Raw genomic sequence first — 20524 nt, forward strand, 5'->3', positions numbered from 1 at the left:
GATCAGTCATATGGCAGATTAGAAACTATCTGGAAAACTAGGGCGAAAATAAATGCTATCTGACAGTAAATCCAGCATTGGAAACATTGCAAACTTGGGTAGAGAGAGGGAGAGGAAGAAGTTTGATTCAGTTCATGCGGCACAACAATAAGCGAACTGAAACAGACATCTTTTGAATTTTGCACTTCTCTGATTTTTGCAATGCAGCTCTCCAGCCAATGCAAATTTCTCCCAATATACACATTTTTGTATGCGATTTTGCCTAATATGCACATTTTCCAAAGCAATTTACTCTATCACAATGCATTTTTGTATATCATTTGCAGTTATATATGCATTTTCAAGCACACTTTACCCCCGTAGATGAATTTTTTGTAAACATTTCTTGGTTGCAAAATTCAGAGAAGTGCAACTTTGTGTTCTGGTTTGCGTATTGTGTTTAGGTTTTGGGAAGTGCATAGTAGGTGAGTTGCCTAGAGTGGTAGGGCAGGTTTCTCATCTCTCTGTGCCTCCTTTTCCCTCGGTTTTTGATCTTTAGTCTTTAGCTTCAGTTGTATTCCTGCCTATTTCATAAAGACAGATTTTGTCAAGTGAAATCTTTCTTTCCCCACTCTTTTAGGACACAGAGTTTCTTTGTCCCTTAAAATATCACCTGCAATGATCTTTGTTCTCTTAGTCCTCTTAAGTTTTGTGGGGGGCATTATTAGGGAGGCAATATACAAGTTGTAATGCATTTTCATTTGTATAAAGTGTTCCTTTGGCGACAACTGGGAGCCAAAATCTGTCTAACGTGACAGCAGAGAGTGCATGAACTTGGCATCTTCCGTTTCCCCACTGTTCAAAGCATTGTTCAACTCCTTTTGCAAAATGCACCAGAGATATATTCCTTCCCCCAATTGAAATCCAAAGGGAAATGGCTGAAATTTTATTACAGAGAAGATTACAGCAGAAAGGATATGGCACGTGTAGCACTGTTTGAATACTGCCTAAATATGCACTTGAACAAGTGCTGGGACAACTAGTTCTAGGTAAAGAAAAAAAGACTCTTTGAGGGCGTGAGCACTGTATGTCAAGGAATGTTTCTGCAGATGATGTTTCTTTCTTCACCCATCCATCTCCTCTCTTTGTGTTCTCTTCTTTTTCAACATATTTCCCCATCTTCCATAAAAACTTCAACAGGTGCCTTTTCGCTCTGTCTTAGATAGAGGATTCATGATGCAACATAGGAATCTGCCAGACATTGGTCCATCCAGGTCAGTTTCTTTACACTACCTGGCAGTGGATTTCCAAGTTTTGGGAGAAAGGATATTCCTAGCCCTACTAGAAGATGCAAGTGTTCTACCCCTTAGCTATGATCTTCTTCCACTGGAAGGACAGAAAGCTGCTTTACATCTAAGAACTGATGGATCGCTTGAACCAAAATGGAACCAGACTGGTGGCTGTAAGGTGATAGCGGAGCAGCTGAAAAACTGATCAAGGGGGGAAATTCAACAGTTGTTGAGGAATGTCAGGTTTGGGATAAATCATCACTCAGGAATGAGGATGAACATATTAATGATTATCCAGATGGTAGAGAACCCAGGATGCCCCAGGGCAAAACACACATTCTAGAGCCATTTGGAGGGAGAGCCCATGAAAAGCTGTTTGTACGTGCATCCTATAACATTTTCTGAACATTATCCTGCTTTATTGTTGAAGTGTGGTTTCCTCCACAGCCATGAGCGCTTCAACTATTTCAGTTATGGAAAGAGAAACCCTTCACAGTTCCTAGTTCCCAGACTTTTCAACAAGAAAGCCACAAGAATTGCAAAAAACAAAACAACTTTTTGTGGATTTATGGAAACTAAAGATAGAAGAGAGAGAGAAAGAGTGCCTTTAGAGAAGTTGGTAAAAATTATACGTGACAGCCCTTAGCTGTGCAGTGTATCTGTGTGGTTAGTTTCTGGGTATCAGAGGAAGCTGATTCCTGAATGATAAGGACACATTGCATTATATATGTGCACAGCCTATTCTACATTTGATTTGGACCTTGGTGAGGCATTTACACAGGGCAATAACCATTATTTTGCTTTCCAGAGACTGACACACACATGCTGTTTTGTGAGGATACACATGAGACCTGGATGTAACCATGTTTTTGTGGATTGAACTCCTGGTGTTTGGCTTCGCCCTTATTGTGGATGCACAAAACACAGGTGGGTGGCAACTATTTATTAGTTCAATTTGCATATCTTGGAATCTTCTTTAAAAGAACTATCCAAACTCATTTTGAAAAGATCTAAGGGTTGGGTCTGAAATCTTAGGCCTGAGGTGTGTCAAAATCTTAGGTTTCATGAAAAGAAGAGCACCAGTAATTCTTTAAAGGATGACATATTCATAATTACCAGCAGCTTGGAAACAATTCCTGGACCACATTCGGTTGGGGTGGAATAATTGTGATAAGGCCTTCAGGTCTGGCCAGCACTCTTTTAGATTGAGAGCACCAATAGATGGGACCACAGAATCCTCCACCTTCCCAAACAAATGCTTAACATGTGGAAAGAGTTTATTGGGAATTGGATGTTTGAAAATCTCTGTATAGCTCACTTGGTTAGAGCATGATGTTGATAACCAGGGGTTGACTTAGCAATTGGTCAAGTTGGCCCAGGGGGGTGCAAAAATTGTGAGTGTTCCCTAGACTGCTCTGGGTGGTCAGGCAAGGCATGCTGGCTCCTTTGGACTTCTCAGCAGAGGAATGCAGCTGCTACCTACATTACTTTAAATTAAATCAAATCTTCATGGCATGATAAACTGCATCCAAGGGTACTAAAGGATCTTGTGGATGTAATTTCAGATCCTTTTTTAATTATCTTTGGGAATTCTTCAACAGAAGGTGGGGCTCCCATGGACTGGAACCAGACAAATGTTGACCCCAACTTTGAAGACCCAGGTAAGTACCAGCCAGTGACCTTTAAGGCTTTCTGTCATGCTTGGTGAGGGTAGGGCACCATTCAATGTGCCATCTCCAGAAGGAGACGGATGGTTGTGCCAGGTTGGGGGGGGGTTCCAGCTATACACAATTTTAGCTTTATACACAATCTCTGAACCTGACCCCCCCAAGTTATGAGTCAACAGTATTCAATGCAATGTATAGTAAGCTGTGTTAATGTTCAAATACCATGAAAAAGAATCAATCAACCATAGAACAAAAGGTCTGATGTTATATATGTATTTTAATTATGGATGGTTATATTTTAATGAGATTGTTGTATTGCTGTACTGCAATTCCCTACAGACTGGGTCCAGACACCTCTTGACCCCGACTTCGAAGACCTAGGTAAGTACCAGCCAGTGACCTTGACATCAATACCTAGAACAGATAATTCAACAGTCAATCATGAGCATTTAGAAAAGGATGCTGTGATTACGAAGACCCAGCATGGGTTTCTCAAAAATAAGTCCAGGAACACCCAAACCATCCTTCACTTCCAGCAATCCCACTGGAATTGGAGATCCTTTGGAGACCCAATGCTGCCATGAGTTAACTAGTAGTGTGGCCTTTTACCTCTGCCAGGTGAAGCTTGGAACACTGATTTCAGGGATTTTTATCTGGTGAACTCACACTCTGGAAAAACCAGAACAGGACTGCCCATGATGGTAGTAGCCTTTGAAAAATGTCACCAGTTTTAAGGCTTTCTGCCATGCTTGGTGAGGGTAGGGCACCAAGCAGCACACCGTCTCCAGAAGGATACGGATGGTTGTGCTAGGCGTGAGTGTTTCCAGGATTCTTCCAGATATACATGATTTCAGCTTTATGCACAATCTCTGAACCTGTACCCGCCCCCCTCCCCAGTTCTGAGTCAACAGTATTCAATGCGATGTATAGTAAGCTCTATTTATGTTCAAATACCATGAAAAAGAATCAATCAGCCATAGAACAAAAGGTCTGATGTTATATATTTATTTTAATTATGGATGGTTATATTTTAATGAGATTGTTGTATTGCTGTACTGTAATTCCCTACAGACTGGGTCCAGACAAATGTTGACCCTGGTAAGTACCAGCCAGTGACCTTGACATCAATACCAGGGAAGGTCCTAGAACAGATAATTCAACAGTCAGTCATGAGCATTTAGAAAAGGATGCTGTGATTACGAAGACCCAGCATGGGTTTCTCAAAAATAAGTCATGGCAGACTTCTTTTTTTAATGGAATTAAAAAAAAGAACCCTGTGGCACCCTGGAAAAAAGTGACAAGTGGGGTGCCGCAGGGTTCAGACATGGCCCGTTGTTGTTCAACGTCTTTATAAATGACTTGGTTGAAGGAATTGAGGGGATGCTCATGAAATTTGTAGTTGAAACAAAACTGGGAGGGGTAGCTAATACCACAGAAGACAGAATCAAAATTCAAAATGACTAGGGAATTGGGCACAAGCTAAGAAAATGAATTTCTATAAGTACAATAAGGGATTTCAACTAGCTTCTGCACTTAGGCTGGAAGAACCAGATGCACAAGTATAGGATGGGTGACATTTGGCTTACTATCAGTACCTGTGAAAAAAGTCTAGGGGTCTTGGTGGACCACGAGCTTAGCATGAGTCCACAGCGTGATGCAGCAGAAAAAATAGTGACTGCTATTCCAGGCTCTAGCAACAGACCTATAGTGTCCAGATGAGGGGAAGTTGTAGTACCACTCTGTTCAGCCTTGGTCAGACCACACCTGGAATACTTTGTCCAATTCTGAGCACTTCAATTTAAGAAGGATGTTGACAAGCTGGAAGGTGCGCACGGGAGAGCTACCAAGATGATCAAGGGTCTGGAAAATAAGCCTTATGAGGAGCGCTTGAAGGAATTGGGTATGTTTAGCTTGGAAAAGAGGAGATTGAGAGGAGATATGATAGCTATCTTCAAATATTTCAAGGGCTGTCACATGGAAGGTGGAGCAAGGTGGAGCAAGCTTGTTTTCTCCTGCTCTGGAAGGTAGGACACTAGCAGAGGAAGAGGCGTGCGGGGGGAGTGCACCGCCCCTGGCAGCGTGATCCTGGCGAGGTGCCATCATGGCTCTCCCCTGCCTGTGCTGGGTGCTATGCCCCTATGGGCAGCACACCACACCCCCAGGATGAGCACCACACCCCTGGGACTCACAGGAGCCCTGTCCCTGCCTGCTCTCCACCCCTCGGTGCCAGAGCATGAAGCTCCACCACTGAGGTAGGACTCAAACTAATGGCTCCAAGCTCCAAGAAAGGAGATTGTGATTATTCATCAGGGAAAACTTTCTGACAGTAAGTGCTATTTGACAGTGGAACTGTCTCCCTCAGGAGGTTGCAGACTCTCCTTCCTTGGAGGTTTTAAGGCTGAGGTTGGATGGCCATCTGTCAGGTATGCTTTGGTGAGATCTCAGCATTGCAGGAAGTTAGACTAGATGGCCCTTGTGGTACCCTCCAACTCTACAATTCTGTGATTCTATGATTCACAAGAAGTTAAAAAAAGTTTGATGAAACAAGCAGGCGTTGGGGAATTCCAGTAGGGGCAATAGGCCTACCTGAAGGATGGGCTTTCAAGTCATTAGGTGTGAAAAAGATTAAATCTCCATCTGATTCCTCTCCCCTGGAAACCATACCTTGCTCCACTGTGGAGCAGAAAAATGATAGCCTAGGTTTCCAGACGAATGTCGTTGCTGAGCATACTGTTGGCCCCAAAGACCCTGCAACAACCAGGGACACCAAAACCATCCTTCACTTCCAGCAATCAAACAGGAGTTGGGATCCTTTGGAGACCCAATGCTGCCATGAGTTAACTAGTAGTGTGGCCTTTTACCTCTGCCAGGTGAAGCTTGGACCACTGATTTCAGGGATTTTTATCTGGTGAACTCACACTCTGGAAAAACCAGAACAGGACTGCCCATGATGGTAGTAGCCTTTGAAAAATATCAGCAGCTTTAAGGCTTTCTGCCATGCTTGGTGAGGGTAGGGGACCAAGCAGCACACCGTCTCCAGAAGGATACAGACGGTTGTGCTGGGTGGGAGTGTTTCCAGGATTCTTCCAGATATACATGATTTCAGCTTTATGCACAATCTCTGAACCTGACCCCCCCCCAAAACACAACAAGTTCTGAGTCAACAGTATTCAGTGTAATGTATAGTAATCTGTATTTATGTTCAAATACCATGAAAAAGAATCAATCAACCATAGAACAAAAGGTCTGATGTTACATATGTATTTTAATTATGGATGGTTATATTTTAATGAGATTGTTGTCTTGCTGTACTGTAATTCCCTACAGACATGGTCAAGACAAGTGACTTCGAATACACAGGTAAGTACCAGCCAGTGACCTTGGCATCAATACCAGGGAAGGTCCTAGAACAGATAATTCAACATCAGTCTGTGAGCATTTAGAAAAGGATGCTGTGATTACGAAGACCCAGCATGGGTTTCTCAAAAATAAGTCATGCCAGACCAATCTGATTTCTTTTTTTGATGGAATTACAAACTTGCTGCATCAGAGAAATGCTGATTTCAGTAAGGCTTTTGACAAAGTCCCCCTTTATGTTATCTCAAGGAAGCTGGTAAAGTGTGGGTTGAACGAGGTAATGGTTAGATGGATTTGTAGCTGGTTGACTGACTGAACCCAAAGAGTACTCATTAATGGTTCCTTTTTCATCCTGGAAAAAAGTGATGTGGGGTGCCACAGGGTTCTGACTCGGGCCCCGTTGTTGTTCAACCTCTTTATAAATGACTTGGTTGAAGGAATTGAGGGAATGGTCATGAAATTTGTAGTTGAAACAAAACTAGGAGGGGTAACTAATACAACATAAGGCAGAATCAAAATTCAAAATGACTAGGGCATTGGGCACAAGCTAACAAAATGAATTTCTATAGGGACCATAGGGAATTTTAACTAGTCTTTAATACATTAATGAGATTGCTGTAATGTGTATTTAATTATGGATGTTTATATCTTTATGAGTTTCTGATTGGTTTTTATATTTTGTAAAACACTTTGCAGCCTATATTGGTATTAAGCAGTATATAAATTGTCTGCGTGCAACATTGTATGATAATTTTCTCTTCAATACTTTTATAACAAATCAGCTTATAAAACGGTGTCCTTTTTCTTACAGGGCCCAAATCACTTTAAAAAGATCTAAGGGTTGGGTCTGAAATCTTAGGTCCGAGGTGTGTCAAAATCTTAGTGAGGGTTTTTCTGAAAAGAAGAGCACCAGTAATTCTTTTAAGGGTGAAATATTCATCGTTACCAGTGGGTGGGAAACAATTTCTGGACCATATTCAGCTGGGGTGGAATAATTGAGATAAGGCCTTCAGGTCTGGCCAGCACTCTTTTAAATTGAGAGCACCGATAGACGGGACCACAGAATTCTCTGCCTTCCCGAACAAATACTTACATGTGGAAAGAGTTTATTGGGAATTGGATGTTTGAAAACCTCTGTATAGCTCAGTTGGTTAGGGCATGATGCTGATAACCAGGGGTTGACTTAGCAATTGGTCAGGTTGGCCCAGGGGGGTGCAAAAATTGTGTGAGCTACATAGCCCATTCTTCTGGTGGTCAGGCAAGGTACACCAGCTCCTCTGGACCCCTCAGCTGCTAGCTACTTTAAATGAATTCGAATCTTCATGGCTGCATTCAAGGGCACTAAAGGATGTTGCGGATGTAATTTCAGGGCCACCTTTGCCTCCGATGTCTGAGGGTTTTTGGGATTATTCTTTGACAAAAGGCGGGGGCTTCGATTTTCCCATGGACTGCAGTAAGTTTATCATTTCCTTGAAGATGGAATGTGACTCTAATTTTATTAAGTTTCTCCCCCGGTTACTCAGGAGCTGTGTTGATCCACATATCCACATATTTACATATATCACCCCAAAAGCAGTGGAACATGAAATAATCAATATGCCGAGGGCCTTCTGGTGGTTCCCTCATTGTAAGAAGCAAAGTTACAGGGAACTAGACGGAGGGTCTTCTCTGTAGTGGCGCCCACCCTGAGGAACACCCTCCCATCAGATGTCAAGGACATAAACAACTACCTGACATTCAGAAGACATCTGAAGGCAGCCCTGTTTAGGGAAGCTTTTACTATTTGAAGAATCATTGTATTTTAATATTCTGCTGGAAGCTGCCCAGAGCGGCTGGGGAAACCCAGCCAGATAGGCGGGGAATAAATAATAATAATAATAATAATAATAATAATAATAATAATAATATTAATAATAAATATTTTAGGAGCAGCTGACAGCAATAGCATAGGAGTTGTATTCAACTAAGTCATACTCAGAAGTATACCCACTGAAATGAACAAACCTAGCATTATTTGCTTTTATTTGTTATTAAAGTTCATACTGCCCTTAATTACAGGGCAGCTTACAATATATAAACACAAAAATACATCCCATAGTAACAAACAAAAACAAGAGCGGGCTGCAATTCTCACCTCACTTACCTGGGAGTATGTGCCATTGAATTCAGTAGTACTTGTGTCTCAATAGACACAGTTAGGATACCTAGCTGTCAAAGTTTCCCCTTTTTAAAGGGAAATTCCCTTATTCTGAATAGGATTCCTCGCAAGAAAAGGGAAAAGTTGACAGCTATGTTAGGATTGCACTGTTACTCGTATCTATTCATTTCAATGGGTCTGCTATTAATGGAATACATCCAACTTGTGAAATACAATGAACTTTAACAAGATCTTCATCCAGCTGAAATGCAGCTTTTGGCTTCTGATTAGAAATGCAAACCAACCTTGTCCTGCTTGGACTACTGCAATGCACTCTATGTGGGGCTACCTTGAAGGTGACTCGGAAACTGCAATTAATCCAGAATGCGGCAGCTAGACTGGTGACTGGGAGTGGCCACCGAGACCATATAACACCGGTCCTGAAAGATCTTCATTGGTTCCCAGTACATTTCCGAGCACAATTCAAAGTGTTGGTGCTGGCCTTTAAAGCCCTAAACAGCCTCAGTCCTGTATACCTGAAGGAGCGTCTCCACCCCCATCATCCAGCCCGGACACTGAGGTCCAGCACCGAGCAGTGGCGTAGCGTGGGGGGTGCAGGGGGGGCCGGCCGCACCGGGCGCAACATCTGGGGTTAGGGCAAATCCACGGGTTAGGGGGCGCAAATCCACGGGTTAGGGGGCGCAAATCCACGGGTTATGGGACGCAAATTACTTGCCTTGCCCCGGGTGCTGACAACCCACGCTACGCCACTGGCACCGAGGGCCTTCTGGCGGTTCCCTGGCTGAGAGGGTCTTCTTGGTAGTGGCGCCTGCCCTGTGGAACGCCCTTCCAGCAGATGTCAAGGCAATAAACAACAGCAGAAGCGCTAAATCACGTGCAGAAGTGCCGGATTGCAACCCGCGTGTGCACACACGTAGCGCTGTGGGTTGTGAACGCTGCGGGTTGCAAACGTGCTTCCCACATGGATCACATTCGCAACCTGAGCCTCCACTGTAAGCTCTGCCCAATCACATCCCACCACCACCCCAGCCTGATGCCAAGGTGTTCTGATAGGCCACTATATATATTGCTGATGAGCTGCGCTTGGCTTGGTGAGTCACACAGGTTGGACAGATCTGGTTAATGAACTGAAATATTACCAGTATGAACTGAAGGAAAACAGGCAGCTGCAGATCTAAGTGATCAGCAGAAGAACAGTTTGTCTCACCTGTAGTGCACATACTGTGCCTCTTTTTAAAATGTTAATGCACATTAAACATTGTTTGTGGTTTGCTTGTTTTTAACATGTTTCAGTGCAACAAGCATTTAAACATATCTCTCATCTCTTAGGTCGTATAACCATTTCAGTGAATCGTTATAAATACAATTCAGAAGGCGTCACTGCAGAACTTGCAGTTATGAAAAAGGCAGAGCTGCAAAATGTTAGCTGTGAAAATGCCCACTGTACTTGGGACAAGGACCAAAACACACTTGCTGGACTTCAAGAATGTGACAAATACAAGATAGTAGCATCTTTTAATGGATGTGATGATTTCACATTATCAGTTCATGTCCCCCCTGGTAAGATCAGATACTTCTCATTTATTTAAGCAAAATCTGCCTTATTGTTTTTCAGCCACTCGGATGAGCTGTCCTCCCCCCAGTGCTAAGCTATTGGGAGAACGTAACCTGGGGGTATGTCAGGGACTAGAGAGGGTGCGGGAAGTCAGTTTTAATTTTTTTGGTGTCAACTAATATACTGGTTTTCAGTTTTTGATGGTTTCCAACCACTGTTAATCGCATAGTAACTCTGATGGCTTCTCTATGTTATTTAGAATAAAAGAATGTGCAACTAATAATCGGAAGTGCCGTTGTCATGCTCCACCAAAATCAAGGAGATTTTCTTTCAAGTTATTGTGTTCAGATTTGTATTGGTTTTATATTGAAAACAGCAAGCAGTTATGCCCCTTGAGTCATGAGCAATGCCAACTAAGTGAATGCATGAAGCTGGCAAGAGGTGAAGGACTGTGGTGATTCTCGAATGATGCTGTAATGATTAGAGTTAAGTGCTGGACATAATCCATAAGCACCACTAAATCCCATATATCAAAGAGGGAAATTTTAAACCTTTGAAATCTATTGGGATTTTAAAATGCTCAACTGTGGCTGAGTTGTGCCCAGTGCTCTTGGTTCAAGTCTAGATGATTGATAATTCACTAGATTTCTCACAATAACAGACTAAAGCTGAGCAATGTTTTTATTTCTCCTTCCATCGTATCTCATAGTCATGTAACACATAAAAGTACGCTAATTCAAAATGAATAGATGAACACTGAAAACTGAGTTAGATACTCATTTGGGGGTAAAATGATGCAACCCATTAAGCAATATATTATCCAGCATGCTTTTAAAAGTGAAAAAGAAATACTGAACAGAATGTCATTGTGATATTTTTCTCCTTTTTCTTTATTTGGAAGAAACCGATAAGTGGAAACTGGAAGAACCCAAAAAAAGTAACACCAGTGTGACTTTATCTTGGAACAATCGTGAATATGATAAGCATCGTTGCCATTTAAGATATTACTGTCGCTGTCTTCCTCATGGTAGGAGATTTTGGAAGTTTTTGCATTTCTGTCTTTATTGGCTGGAGAATTAAATGCACTTTATTGGGGACCTTTGTTTTTGTGTCCTATGTATGTCCTATGTATTTAGAAATAAGTGTAGAGAGGTGGAAAGGCAAGCAAGTCTGGTAAAGGCATGAGTCTCTCTCTCTCTCTCTCTCTCTCTCTCTCTCTCTCTCTCTCTCTCTCTCTCTCTCTCCTTAATGAAATAGCAAGAAGAAATACCTCCTGCAATAGGTAATATGAAATCCAGAAGGATCTTACTCTACACGAGTGGCTGTAAGTCCCTAAAAAAACCACAAGTTGTTGATAACTACTCCAGGTTTGATTACTGTAGATAACAAGGGTGCAATATTTTGTGTGAAGAATTAGATATGGATGGTGCCAAAGAACTGCTGGCTAGGGTGGACCTAAAACACATAGCTACAGTCAAAAACAGCTCAAGTGGAGGTGAGGTCAGGGGAAAGAAGCAAGAAAGTGGGTAGCATGTTCTTGATTTTTTTGTCAACCAGAGCTAACCTACACAACCCTCCATATCTTCTTGGACTCATCTCTCAACAGCCTCAACACCACAGCAAATGGTAAGAGATGTTGGGAGTCATATCTTCTTGGACTCATCTCCCAACAGCCTCAACAGCATAGCCAATGGTAAGGGATGTTGGGAATCTTGAGGGCCACAAATTCCCCACCCATGGCATAGATGCTTCTAGATGCCTGAAGTACGGAGCAATGATGTTTTGCAATTTCTTATAGGTAAGAATTTTCGGACCACTGAAGAGCAGAATGGTTGTATAGTGACAGGTTTATCACCCAACAAGAACTACAGTTGTAAATCAGAAATATCGTTTAATGGCAAAAATGTGAAAACTGGCAACAAACAGCTAACAACAGATTATGGAAGTGAGTATGACAACATGATGCTTAGTCACTTATGAACTTGCCTTCATCCCAGAAACTAAACTTTTACAACGAAGAAGGGTATCTTTGTGCACATATAAATAAAAGCATACAAATAGGATTTAATGTATTACTGTGACAAATTATAATCTGGGCAGGAGTGCCTGATCCAAGTTTGGAGGCCCTTGGGTAAGATGTCCATTGTGGGCCCCTTCTCCAGCTGGGTCCACCTTCTTCTCCCCACTGTTTATTTTATGGCCTTTCTGATTTAAGACAATACAAGCAGAGTCTCCTCCTCTTTCTCCTTACTCCTATCACTACACATTCACTCAGAGGACATTTTCACTGGCACTCGATCATAAGTCCATCCCACCCATTTTGCGTGGATTTTTTTTTTTTTTTTGAAAGAATGCCTAAAAGGTTACCATTTAAATAATCTACATTATGGCACATATTTCCCCAGAGTGCATATTTTTTCAAGGCTTTACAACATGGTTTCCCAAGAAGCATGTCTTTTATACCTAACCACAACAATACTTCATTTCATGTGCCCTGTTTGCACTCTGGGAGTGCATTGCAAAATCGGGTGATGCGCACTGTCAGATTGGAAGTTGCATTCTGATCCAAAAGCAAGATTGGGACCATGGAATTGGGTCACACAGCAGCAAAGAGCACGCGGAACCAATTCCCCCTCTATCCCTAGCAGGCAGATACAACAAGAAAGAGGAGTAGCAAATCCCAGACTTCTGGAATATATAATAATAATAATAATAATAATAATAATAATAATAATAATAATAATAATAATTTATTATTTATACCCCGCCCATCTGGCTGAGTTTCCCCAGCCACTCTGGGCTGCTCCCAATCAAGTGTTAAAACAGTACAGCATTAAATATTAAAAACTTCCCTAAACACGGCTGCCTTCAGATGTCTTCTAAAGATAGGATAGCTGCTTATTTCCTTCACATTTGAAGGGAGGGTGTTCCACAGGGTGGGACCACTACCGAGAAGGCCCTCTGCCTGGTTCCCTGTAACTTGGCTTCTCGCAGTGAGGGAACCGCCAGAAGGCCCTTGGTGCTGGATCTCAGTGTCTGGGCTGAACGATGGGTGTGGAGATGCTCCTTCAGATATACAGGACCGGGACCACTTCCTTGAGGTATACAGGACTGAGGAAGCTGGTAGTTATTGCTCTGCTGAAGCATGGGCCTCTGTAGGTACCCAATGATAGTGATCCTTGAAGCTGACCCTGATGGCACTGGATATTATTTGGGGAAGCAAGCAGAATGACTCCTTATTTCATTTTTATTCCTAAGAAAATTATTGTGCTTTAAAAAAGAATTGTGGCTTGATGTGAATACAGGATGTAACAGGCTCATGAATCAAAACACATGAAGCTAATATTGTTGTAGAAATAGAACCTAGACAGAGTGGAGTTCAGAGCATGCAGCTCCCAAGAGGGTCCTGTCTCTGCCATAGCTGCCATGTTGGAGTCAAACTCAGATAGTCTCTGACTCTGCTTCCTCCATCTTGCCACTCCTAGACTCCAAAGATTTTTCTCTCACCCTCTTCAGGTAAACTGTAGGCCTGTTACTAACGAAGACCAGGGCCCGGGGAGAGGCTTTGGCCCTCTGCTGCTTGGCATAGTCTTTTGTTTCTTTAATCACTTATCTCCCTGCCCTTCTGTTCCCTGGATGGCTTATATTTTGAGCGATCTCTTGGAGAAGCTGGGCTGTGTTATTTTCATCCCTTGCTGCACCTGGGGAAAAGAGAGGTTTTCTTAAATCCCAATAGCGTAGCTAGGCATGGGCGGGCTGTGTGTGTGTCCTGTAGGGCAGCAAAGGGGTTTGTAGGGTGGCACAATCACTGCTAGGCATCAGGGGTGGGATTCTGAGTGGCAGAGGAGCTGGAGGGCGGCATGGCGGTTGCTGGGTATCTTAGGTGCTGTGGGCTCCCCTAAGAAAAGCTCAACAACTTTGGTCCGCCACTGTTAAACCCTAATCCTTTACTGATTGCACAGATTTCTTTTCTTTTCTTTTTATTTTTTTAATTTTTTTATTGTTACCATTCACATTAACACACCATACAGAAAAAGAAAATAAATTCCATAACCACCAAAGAAAAAAAGAGAATTAATACATCAACTAACAACCTTCAAAACATTAAATACATAAAATATGTATGTGCCAGTTTTCCCGTCTATTCCTTATTACAGAATCTGTATTAATTGTTCACTGCCACTGCATAACAAGTTTTGTTCAATTTCAATATCCCTTAATCCATTCATTTGTTTTACCACATTTTTAACATTGCTACTGAAATTATTCGAACGCTGCGTATGACCTTAAACTACCACTATTATTTTTCAAGTATATTTTAAAAACTTTCCATTTTGAGAGAAATACCTGTTTTGGTTTATTTTTCATCTTTTCTGACATGCTATCTAATTCCACATATTCAGTTGTTTTTTTAATCCATTCTAATCTTGATGGGACTTTATCACTTTTCCAATTTGCCGCAATGAGAACTCTTGCTGTGACCGTAGCATAGAAGAAGATCTCTTTAGCCTTTTTAGGAATATCCAAGTCTGTGGTTCCCAAAAGGAAAGCTTCTGGTTTCCTATTAAAATGTATTTTAAACATTTTTTTCCAGTTCTATGTGGACATCCTCCCAAAACACCTTGATTTCTTTACACTGCCACCACATATGGAATAAAGTACCTGGATTTTCTTTACACCTCCAGCAATTATTGGGGACATTTTTGAACATCTTGGACTATTTCCAGGGTGTTAAATACCACCGATGCTGCATTTTAAGAAAATTCTCTCTCAGAGAGTAACAGGCTGTAAAATTCCAATTTATTTTTCCACAGGTTTTCCCACTGCTTCATTGTTATTGAGTACCCAAAATCTTGTGACCACTTAATCATAGCTGCTGTCACCTCCTCCTCCTTGGCTTCCCAGTCAAGGACGAGTCGGTATACTTTAGAAAGTGTTTTAATTCTGGAGTTCACCAAATCCGATTCAAATCTGGAAGTCTCAGTGGAGAAACCCTTTTGTCTATCAATTTTGAATGTCTCAAATAATTGGTGATATTGAAACCAATCAACAATGCACTCTCTTATTTTCCCAAAGCTTTTTCATTTCAATTGGTTATTCTCCTCCTTTAGACGTTGGCCACGGTCCCCGGGTATTTTTTCTCTTAAGCGCCTTCGCCTCTATTGACAAGATCCACCAGGGAACCTTGGGTTTGAGCAGGTTTTTATACTTCTCCCAAACCTTCATTAGGGATTTCCTAATAATATGGTTTGAAAAGTTCCTGTGAACTTTTGCTTTCCCATAGGCTAAGTACGTGTGCTATCCCCGTCGATTATCATATCCCTCCAAGTCTAAGAGGTCTGGGTCCTGAGTTTCAAAAGAGGGTTACCCACCCTCTCAAACCTATAACACAGCAAACAGGGATGAAAGATTCTGCAAAGCAATCTTTTTCAGAAGAAAATAAAACTAAAAACCTAGTGTTTCAGAGCCCACACTGATTTTTTTATTAATCTATTCATGAGATCTAAAAGCTTTAGCGTGCAGACTATGAATATCAGCCGTTTCTCTTTTAAACAGAGCCAACACCAGTGAGAGAACTGCAAGTCGACCCATTAAACCAAGAAATCAGTGCTGTTAAGATCAAGTGCAGGGAGCCAGAACAAATAAATGGTCCTCAAGAAGAATATCATTTGTACTTCTTAGGCGCAGAGACCATGATTAAAGCTAACGAAAGCTGTTACTTTGAAGTTATAAACCTCTGTCATTCGACAACATACCAGTTTAAGGTAAATTGCTTAATTCTAACTTTTACGGTCAGCTACAGGCAACGACCTGGGACGTGGGTGGCACTGTGGGTTAAACCACAGAGCCTAGGACTTCCCAATCGGAAGGTCGGAGGTTCGAATCCACGCAACGGGGTGAGCTCCCATTGCTTGGTCCTTGCTCCTGCCAACCTAGCAGTTCGAAAGCACGTCAAAGTGCAAGTTGATAAATAGGTACCGCTCCGGCGGGAAGGTAAACGGTGTTTCCGTGCGCTGCTCTGGTTCGCCAGAAGCGGCTTAGTCATGCTGGCCACATGACCCGGAAGCTGTACGCCGGCTCCCTCGGCCAATAACGTGAGATGAGCGCCGCAACCCCAGAGTCGGTCACAACTGGACCTAATGGTCAGGGGTCCCTTTACCTTTACCTTACAGGCAACGGCCATTTTAGGTGTGTCCAAGTGATGTGTGATCGCCGATATGCAGGTCCTTTTGGACCTGGAAGAAGTCAGAGAGTGGACTGGAGTGGAGCAGGCTTTGTTCTGGTCCACTCCTGGACCATTAGCTGTATCTGAATGAGTATTTCTTAAACAGAATGATGTGCTCTTCTTTTTCTTTTTCGGGCAATTTTTCTCTAGAGCAGCCTCTCATAAAGAGATTGGCTGAATGCACACAGATTTCCATCTTCTTTCTGATGTCCCCTGTGGGATGAATCGTAGGGAATAAGATTGATCTAGGGATTTACTGAATGGCCAATTGCAGCTCCTTGAGATTACCTCCTTTGCCTCTAAAGGCAATGGGGCAAAAATTTGAGGCACAATGCGTATCAGTTGTTCTGGAGCTGCCATATTCTTCCTGGCCTTACAAAAGGACATGGTACTTCAGTAGAACCCATTAGGGCATAGCTGTCAACTTTTCCCTTTTCTTGTGAGGAATCCTACTTGGAATAAGAGAATTTCCCTTAAAAAAAGGAAAACGTTGACAGCTATGCATTAGGGTGGCCCTAGTTTCACCAAACTCACCCACCTGAATGCCTGTTTTCTTAGATCCCTTAGCCTTCTCCAACTACACATCCCGTTGTAAGAAATAAACAACTAAACAAAATGACTTTATTTCCCCTTCAACATTTTCCATTATTACCCAACCCACAAGTAGAAGCAGTAGAGGCTGGTCTATGAGCAGAAGTGGAGCACTGCCCCACCAACCTCAGTCTGCCCCCAGTCAGCTCTTGAGTCTCAGTTTTGTCTCTTGTAGAACTCAGCAGAAATGAACATGGAGACAAAACGAGAATTAGTTTGCTCTGCCTGCCATTCAAAGTGGCTCCACCTACTGTTGGACCTCCTTACCATCCTACATTTGTGTAAAAGTACAGTGGTACCTCAGGGATGCGGGTGGCGCTGTGGGTTAAACCACAGAGCCTAGGACTTGCCGATCAGAAGGTCAGCGCTTTGAATCCCTGCGACGGGGTGAGCTCCCATTGCTCGGTCCCTGCTCCTGCCCACCTAGCAGTTTGAAAGCACGTCAAAGTGCAAGTAGATAAATAGGTACCGCTCCAGCAGGAAGGTAAACGGCATTTCCGTGTGCTGCTCTGGTTCGCCAGAGTCAAGCTGGCCACATGACCCGGAAGCTGTACGCTGGCTCTCTCGGTCAATACAGCGAGATGAGCGCCGCAACCCCAGAGTCGGTCACAACTGGACCTAATGGTCAGGGGTCCGTTTACCTTTACCTTACAGTGGTACCTCAGGTTACAAACGCTTCGGGTTACAAACACTTCAGGTTACAAACTCCACTAACCTGGAAGTAGTACCTTGAGTTGAGAACTTTGCCCCAGGATGAGAATGGAAATCGCGTGCCGGTGGCGCGGCAGCAGTGGGAGGCCCCATTAGCGAAAGCGCGCCTCAGGTTAAGAACGGTTTTGGGTTAAGAACGGACCTCCGGGACGAATTAAGTTCGTAACCCAAGGTACCACTGTAGCTCTCTTTATGATATCACTTCTTTGGTTTAGGTGGAAAACTGTTTGGAAGGTCTGCAACATTGTTTGTGGTGATACATTTTGGACTAAATAAAATAACAGCATTCCCTGTTCTTTCTGTTTATCAGGTTATTTTCTACAATGGGAAATATTCCTCAGACCCTGTGATCTCTGACCCAGTAAGAACACGTAAGCGAAAGTTTCAACTGCTTCTTTTAATTTGCTGATTAACCTAATTTACACGTTAAAACACAGAGTAAGAAATGACATGACATGTAGAAAGCAAAGTGAAGAGATGTGCCAGAACTAACTTCTGCTAACATTTTCTAAAATCTTTTGAACGTAGCTTGTCTCTCCCTCTCTTTTTTTTAGATGTTGTAAATAATTATGGAAACCTAGTGACGTGTTTGGCATTCCTCATTACTGGGAAGTCCTTGACTTTGCTCCTTCTTCTGCATAAAATCCACATCCTTATCACAAAAAATTCAAGGTTAGGTTATTTCCCTTCCTTTCGTCTCTTAAGTATATGCAATTAGATGAGAAGACCGCAACATATTTTTTTTTCTTAAAAGGGAAAGGGACCCCTGACCATTAGGTCCAGTCGTGGCCGACTCTGGGGTTGCGGCACTCATCTCGCTTTACTGGCCGAGGGAGCCGGCGTACAGCTTCTGGGTCATGGGGCCAGCATGGAGCATTGCTCTCATCCTTCACAACTGTTTATGTTTCTTACAGGGATCAAGATGTACCTATGCAGCCTCTTAACAGAGGTTGGTATTCTCCTACTTCTGGCAAGGGCAAGTATTTAATTGATGTTTCTGCCTAGCTCATGACAATGCCTTGGTAGCAGTACCGAACCCTGAAGCATGCTTCTTGGAGTCGTAAGGTAGAAACTTTCCTCATAGACCCATGCAGGCACTGCAGAATCAGGGAATTGGCCTGATGAACCTCCCATAGCTACTTCTGTGCTGCCAAGTGGCTAATATGCCACTGACTTCACTCCTAAGCTTCAGGAAGAGCTGCTGAAACTCCCCCCTCTTTTAGTGCAACTTAAGGTTCTGTCTTCCTGATTTTACGTTTGATCACTTTTATTGTGGTATTGATTTTAGTAATTTGAATTGTTTGAATGTAATTTGAAAGATTTTGATTGGGCGGTATGCTCTTTCATGGACTTCTTTGTCAGCATTTCACATTGACCTGTAAAACGTTATTAAATATAACGTTATATAAAGCTCACTGCTGTTTCCCATTGCCGATGGCTCACTGCTCTGCAGCACCCCCTTGTGTCACATTTTAATAACGCCTCTTTAACGTTATAAACAACGAGTGTAGGTCCATCCATTGTTACAGATGCCATTTAATACTTGTTATGTATTTGTATGAAATTGATTTTTCAAACCCTGCCTACTGACATTAGCAGGCGCCTTCACTGGACTCTTTAGTGCCTGCTGAAAACATTTTTCTTTAGACAAGCCTACCCACATTTACAGAGTGCTTTAATCTGTCTTTAGTTTATCATTGATTTTAATTATCTTTTGAATGTTTCAATTATTTGTGTTTAATTTCTTTTATTCTTTTTGGAAACTGCTTTGAGAATTTATTTTTTATTTTTACAACCAAGCGGCATATAAATTTTATGAAATAAAAATAAATAAATAAGACTGCTCCATGCTAAGTATTTTGACTTATTTCTAGATTATGAAAACTATGGGCCACAGAACATGACAATGGATGTGGCTGAGCAGACAGAACCTCTAACAGGAAGCCAGATGTGCACATCAATAAGAAGTCCAGACAAGAGTATTGACCATAGAGAGGAAAATGAATTAAACGTGTAAGTGAGAAATGACCACAGATGTACCCTTACCATTAAAATAAATAAATAACCACCTTTAATTGTACAGCAGTGATGAAGGTTACCAATGTTACCGAGTTTTTTCATGTGTTGCAGGGGGTTGGACTAGATGACCCTCGGGATTCCTTACAACTCTACAAGTCTATCATTCTTTGCATGAGGACATATTGGAGTTGCACAAAGAGATAAACCACTTGAGGATGCAAGCTGGAGTTGAAGAGCAATAGTCGGCTTCCAAATCTGCTGCCATTTTTATGCTAACACCCCCCCCCCCCATATAATGTACTACAGCACAGCTTTAATATTATACAAATTGTTGATACTTTTCATCACCTCTTTCACATGTGTGCAACGTTGTTGTTTTTTAAATGGTAAATGTTGTTGTTTGGAATGGCATGTTAGCCGTTATTATTCTCATTTTTCTTCTGTGGAACGTTGGAGGGTTTGTAAATGTGCATTCCGTCATTGACCAATTTTGCAATGTTTAATTTCGATTATGTTGCTTTGAACGCTTGCTTTACTTTTGAGTAATGATTTATTCTGGATTGTTTTACTGGATGCTTTAATGTCGGTTGCAAACCGCTTTGAGATCAGTTGTAGAAACAGTAGCAAAGAGACGTGCAAAGTTCATTGGCTTCACGCCTCAGATTCCTGTTACAGAACCTTGTAAACTTTGCTATCACAGGAAATACTGTCCTCCTGCACGTTCCCACCTCTAACAAACCCTGCTTCTGTAACTCTGTGTGAGACTTAATTTGAGAGTCAGGCATTTGAGCCCCACGTTGGGCAAAAGATACCTACGTTGCAGAAGGTCGGATTAGAAGACCACTGTGATCCCTTCTATGCTTCTGTTATTCTATCCCCTTGGCTCCCTTGCCCCCTTCACCTCTCCATTTGTTACTCTTCCCTCTTCCTTTCATTCCCAATGTCTCTTGTTATCCCTGATGAAATATACTC

At 42.3% G+C, this 20524-nt stretch overlaps 1 protein-coding gene across 2 annotated transcripts; it reads left to right on the top strand.

The window, feature by feature from the left end:
- Positions 1-1900: 1900 nt before the first annotated feature.
- LOC310765419 (receptor-type tyrosine-protein phosphatase C-like) lies at positions 1901-20197 on the top strand. 2 transcript variants are annotated; one of them, XM_083620344.1, is made up of 11 exons: positions 1901-1997; positions 2077-2195; positions 9664-10010; positions 10907-11032; positions 11804-11950; positions 15562-15770; positions 17844-17904; positions 18088-18205; positions 18448-18482; positions 19408-19546; positions 19664-20197. In XM_083620344.1, the coding sequence occupies exons 3-11, from the start codon at positions 9848-9850 to the stop codon at positions 19674-19676; spliced, it is 1011 nt and encodes a 336-aa protein (XP_083476470.1). In that variant the 5' UTR covers positions 1901-1997; positions 2077-2195; positions 9664-9847; the 3' UTR covers positions 19677-20197. The 2 variants fall into 2 exon arrangements, with proteins under 2 accessions (XP_083476470.1, XP_083476469.1); XM_083620343.1 differs by having other exon boundaries at positions 1938-1997; positions 18448-18509.
- The last annotated feature ends 327 nt before the right edge of the window (positions 20198-20524 follow it).

The sequence above is a fragment of the Podarcis filfolensis genome (genome assembly GCF_964270895.1).
Source record: "Podarcis filfolensis genome assembly, chromosome: 6".
Lineage (NCBI taxonomy): Eukaryota > Metazoa > Chordata > Lepidosauria > Squamata > Lacertidae > Podarcis > Podarcis filfolensis.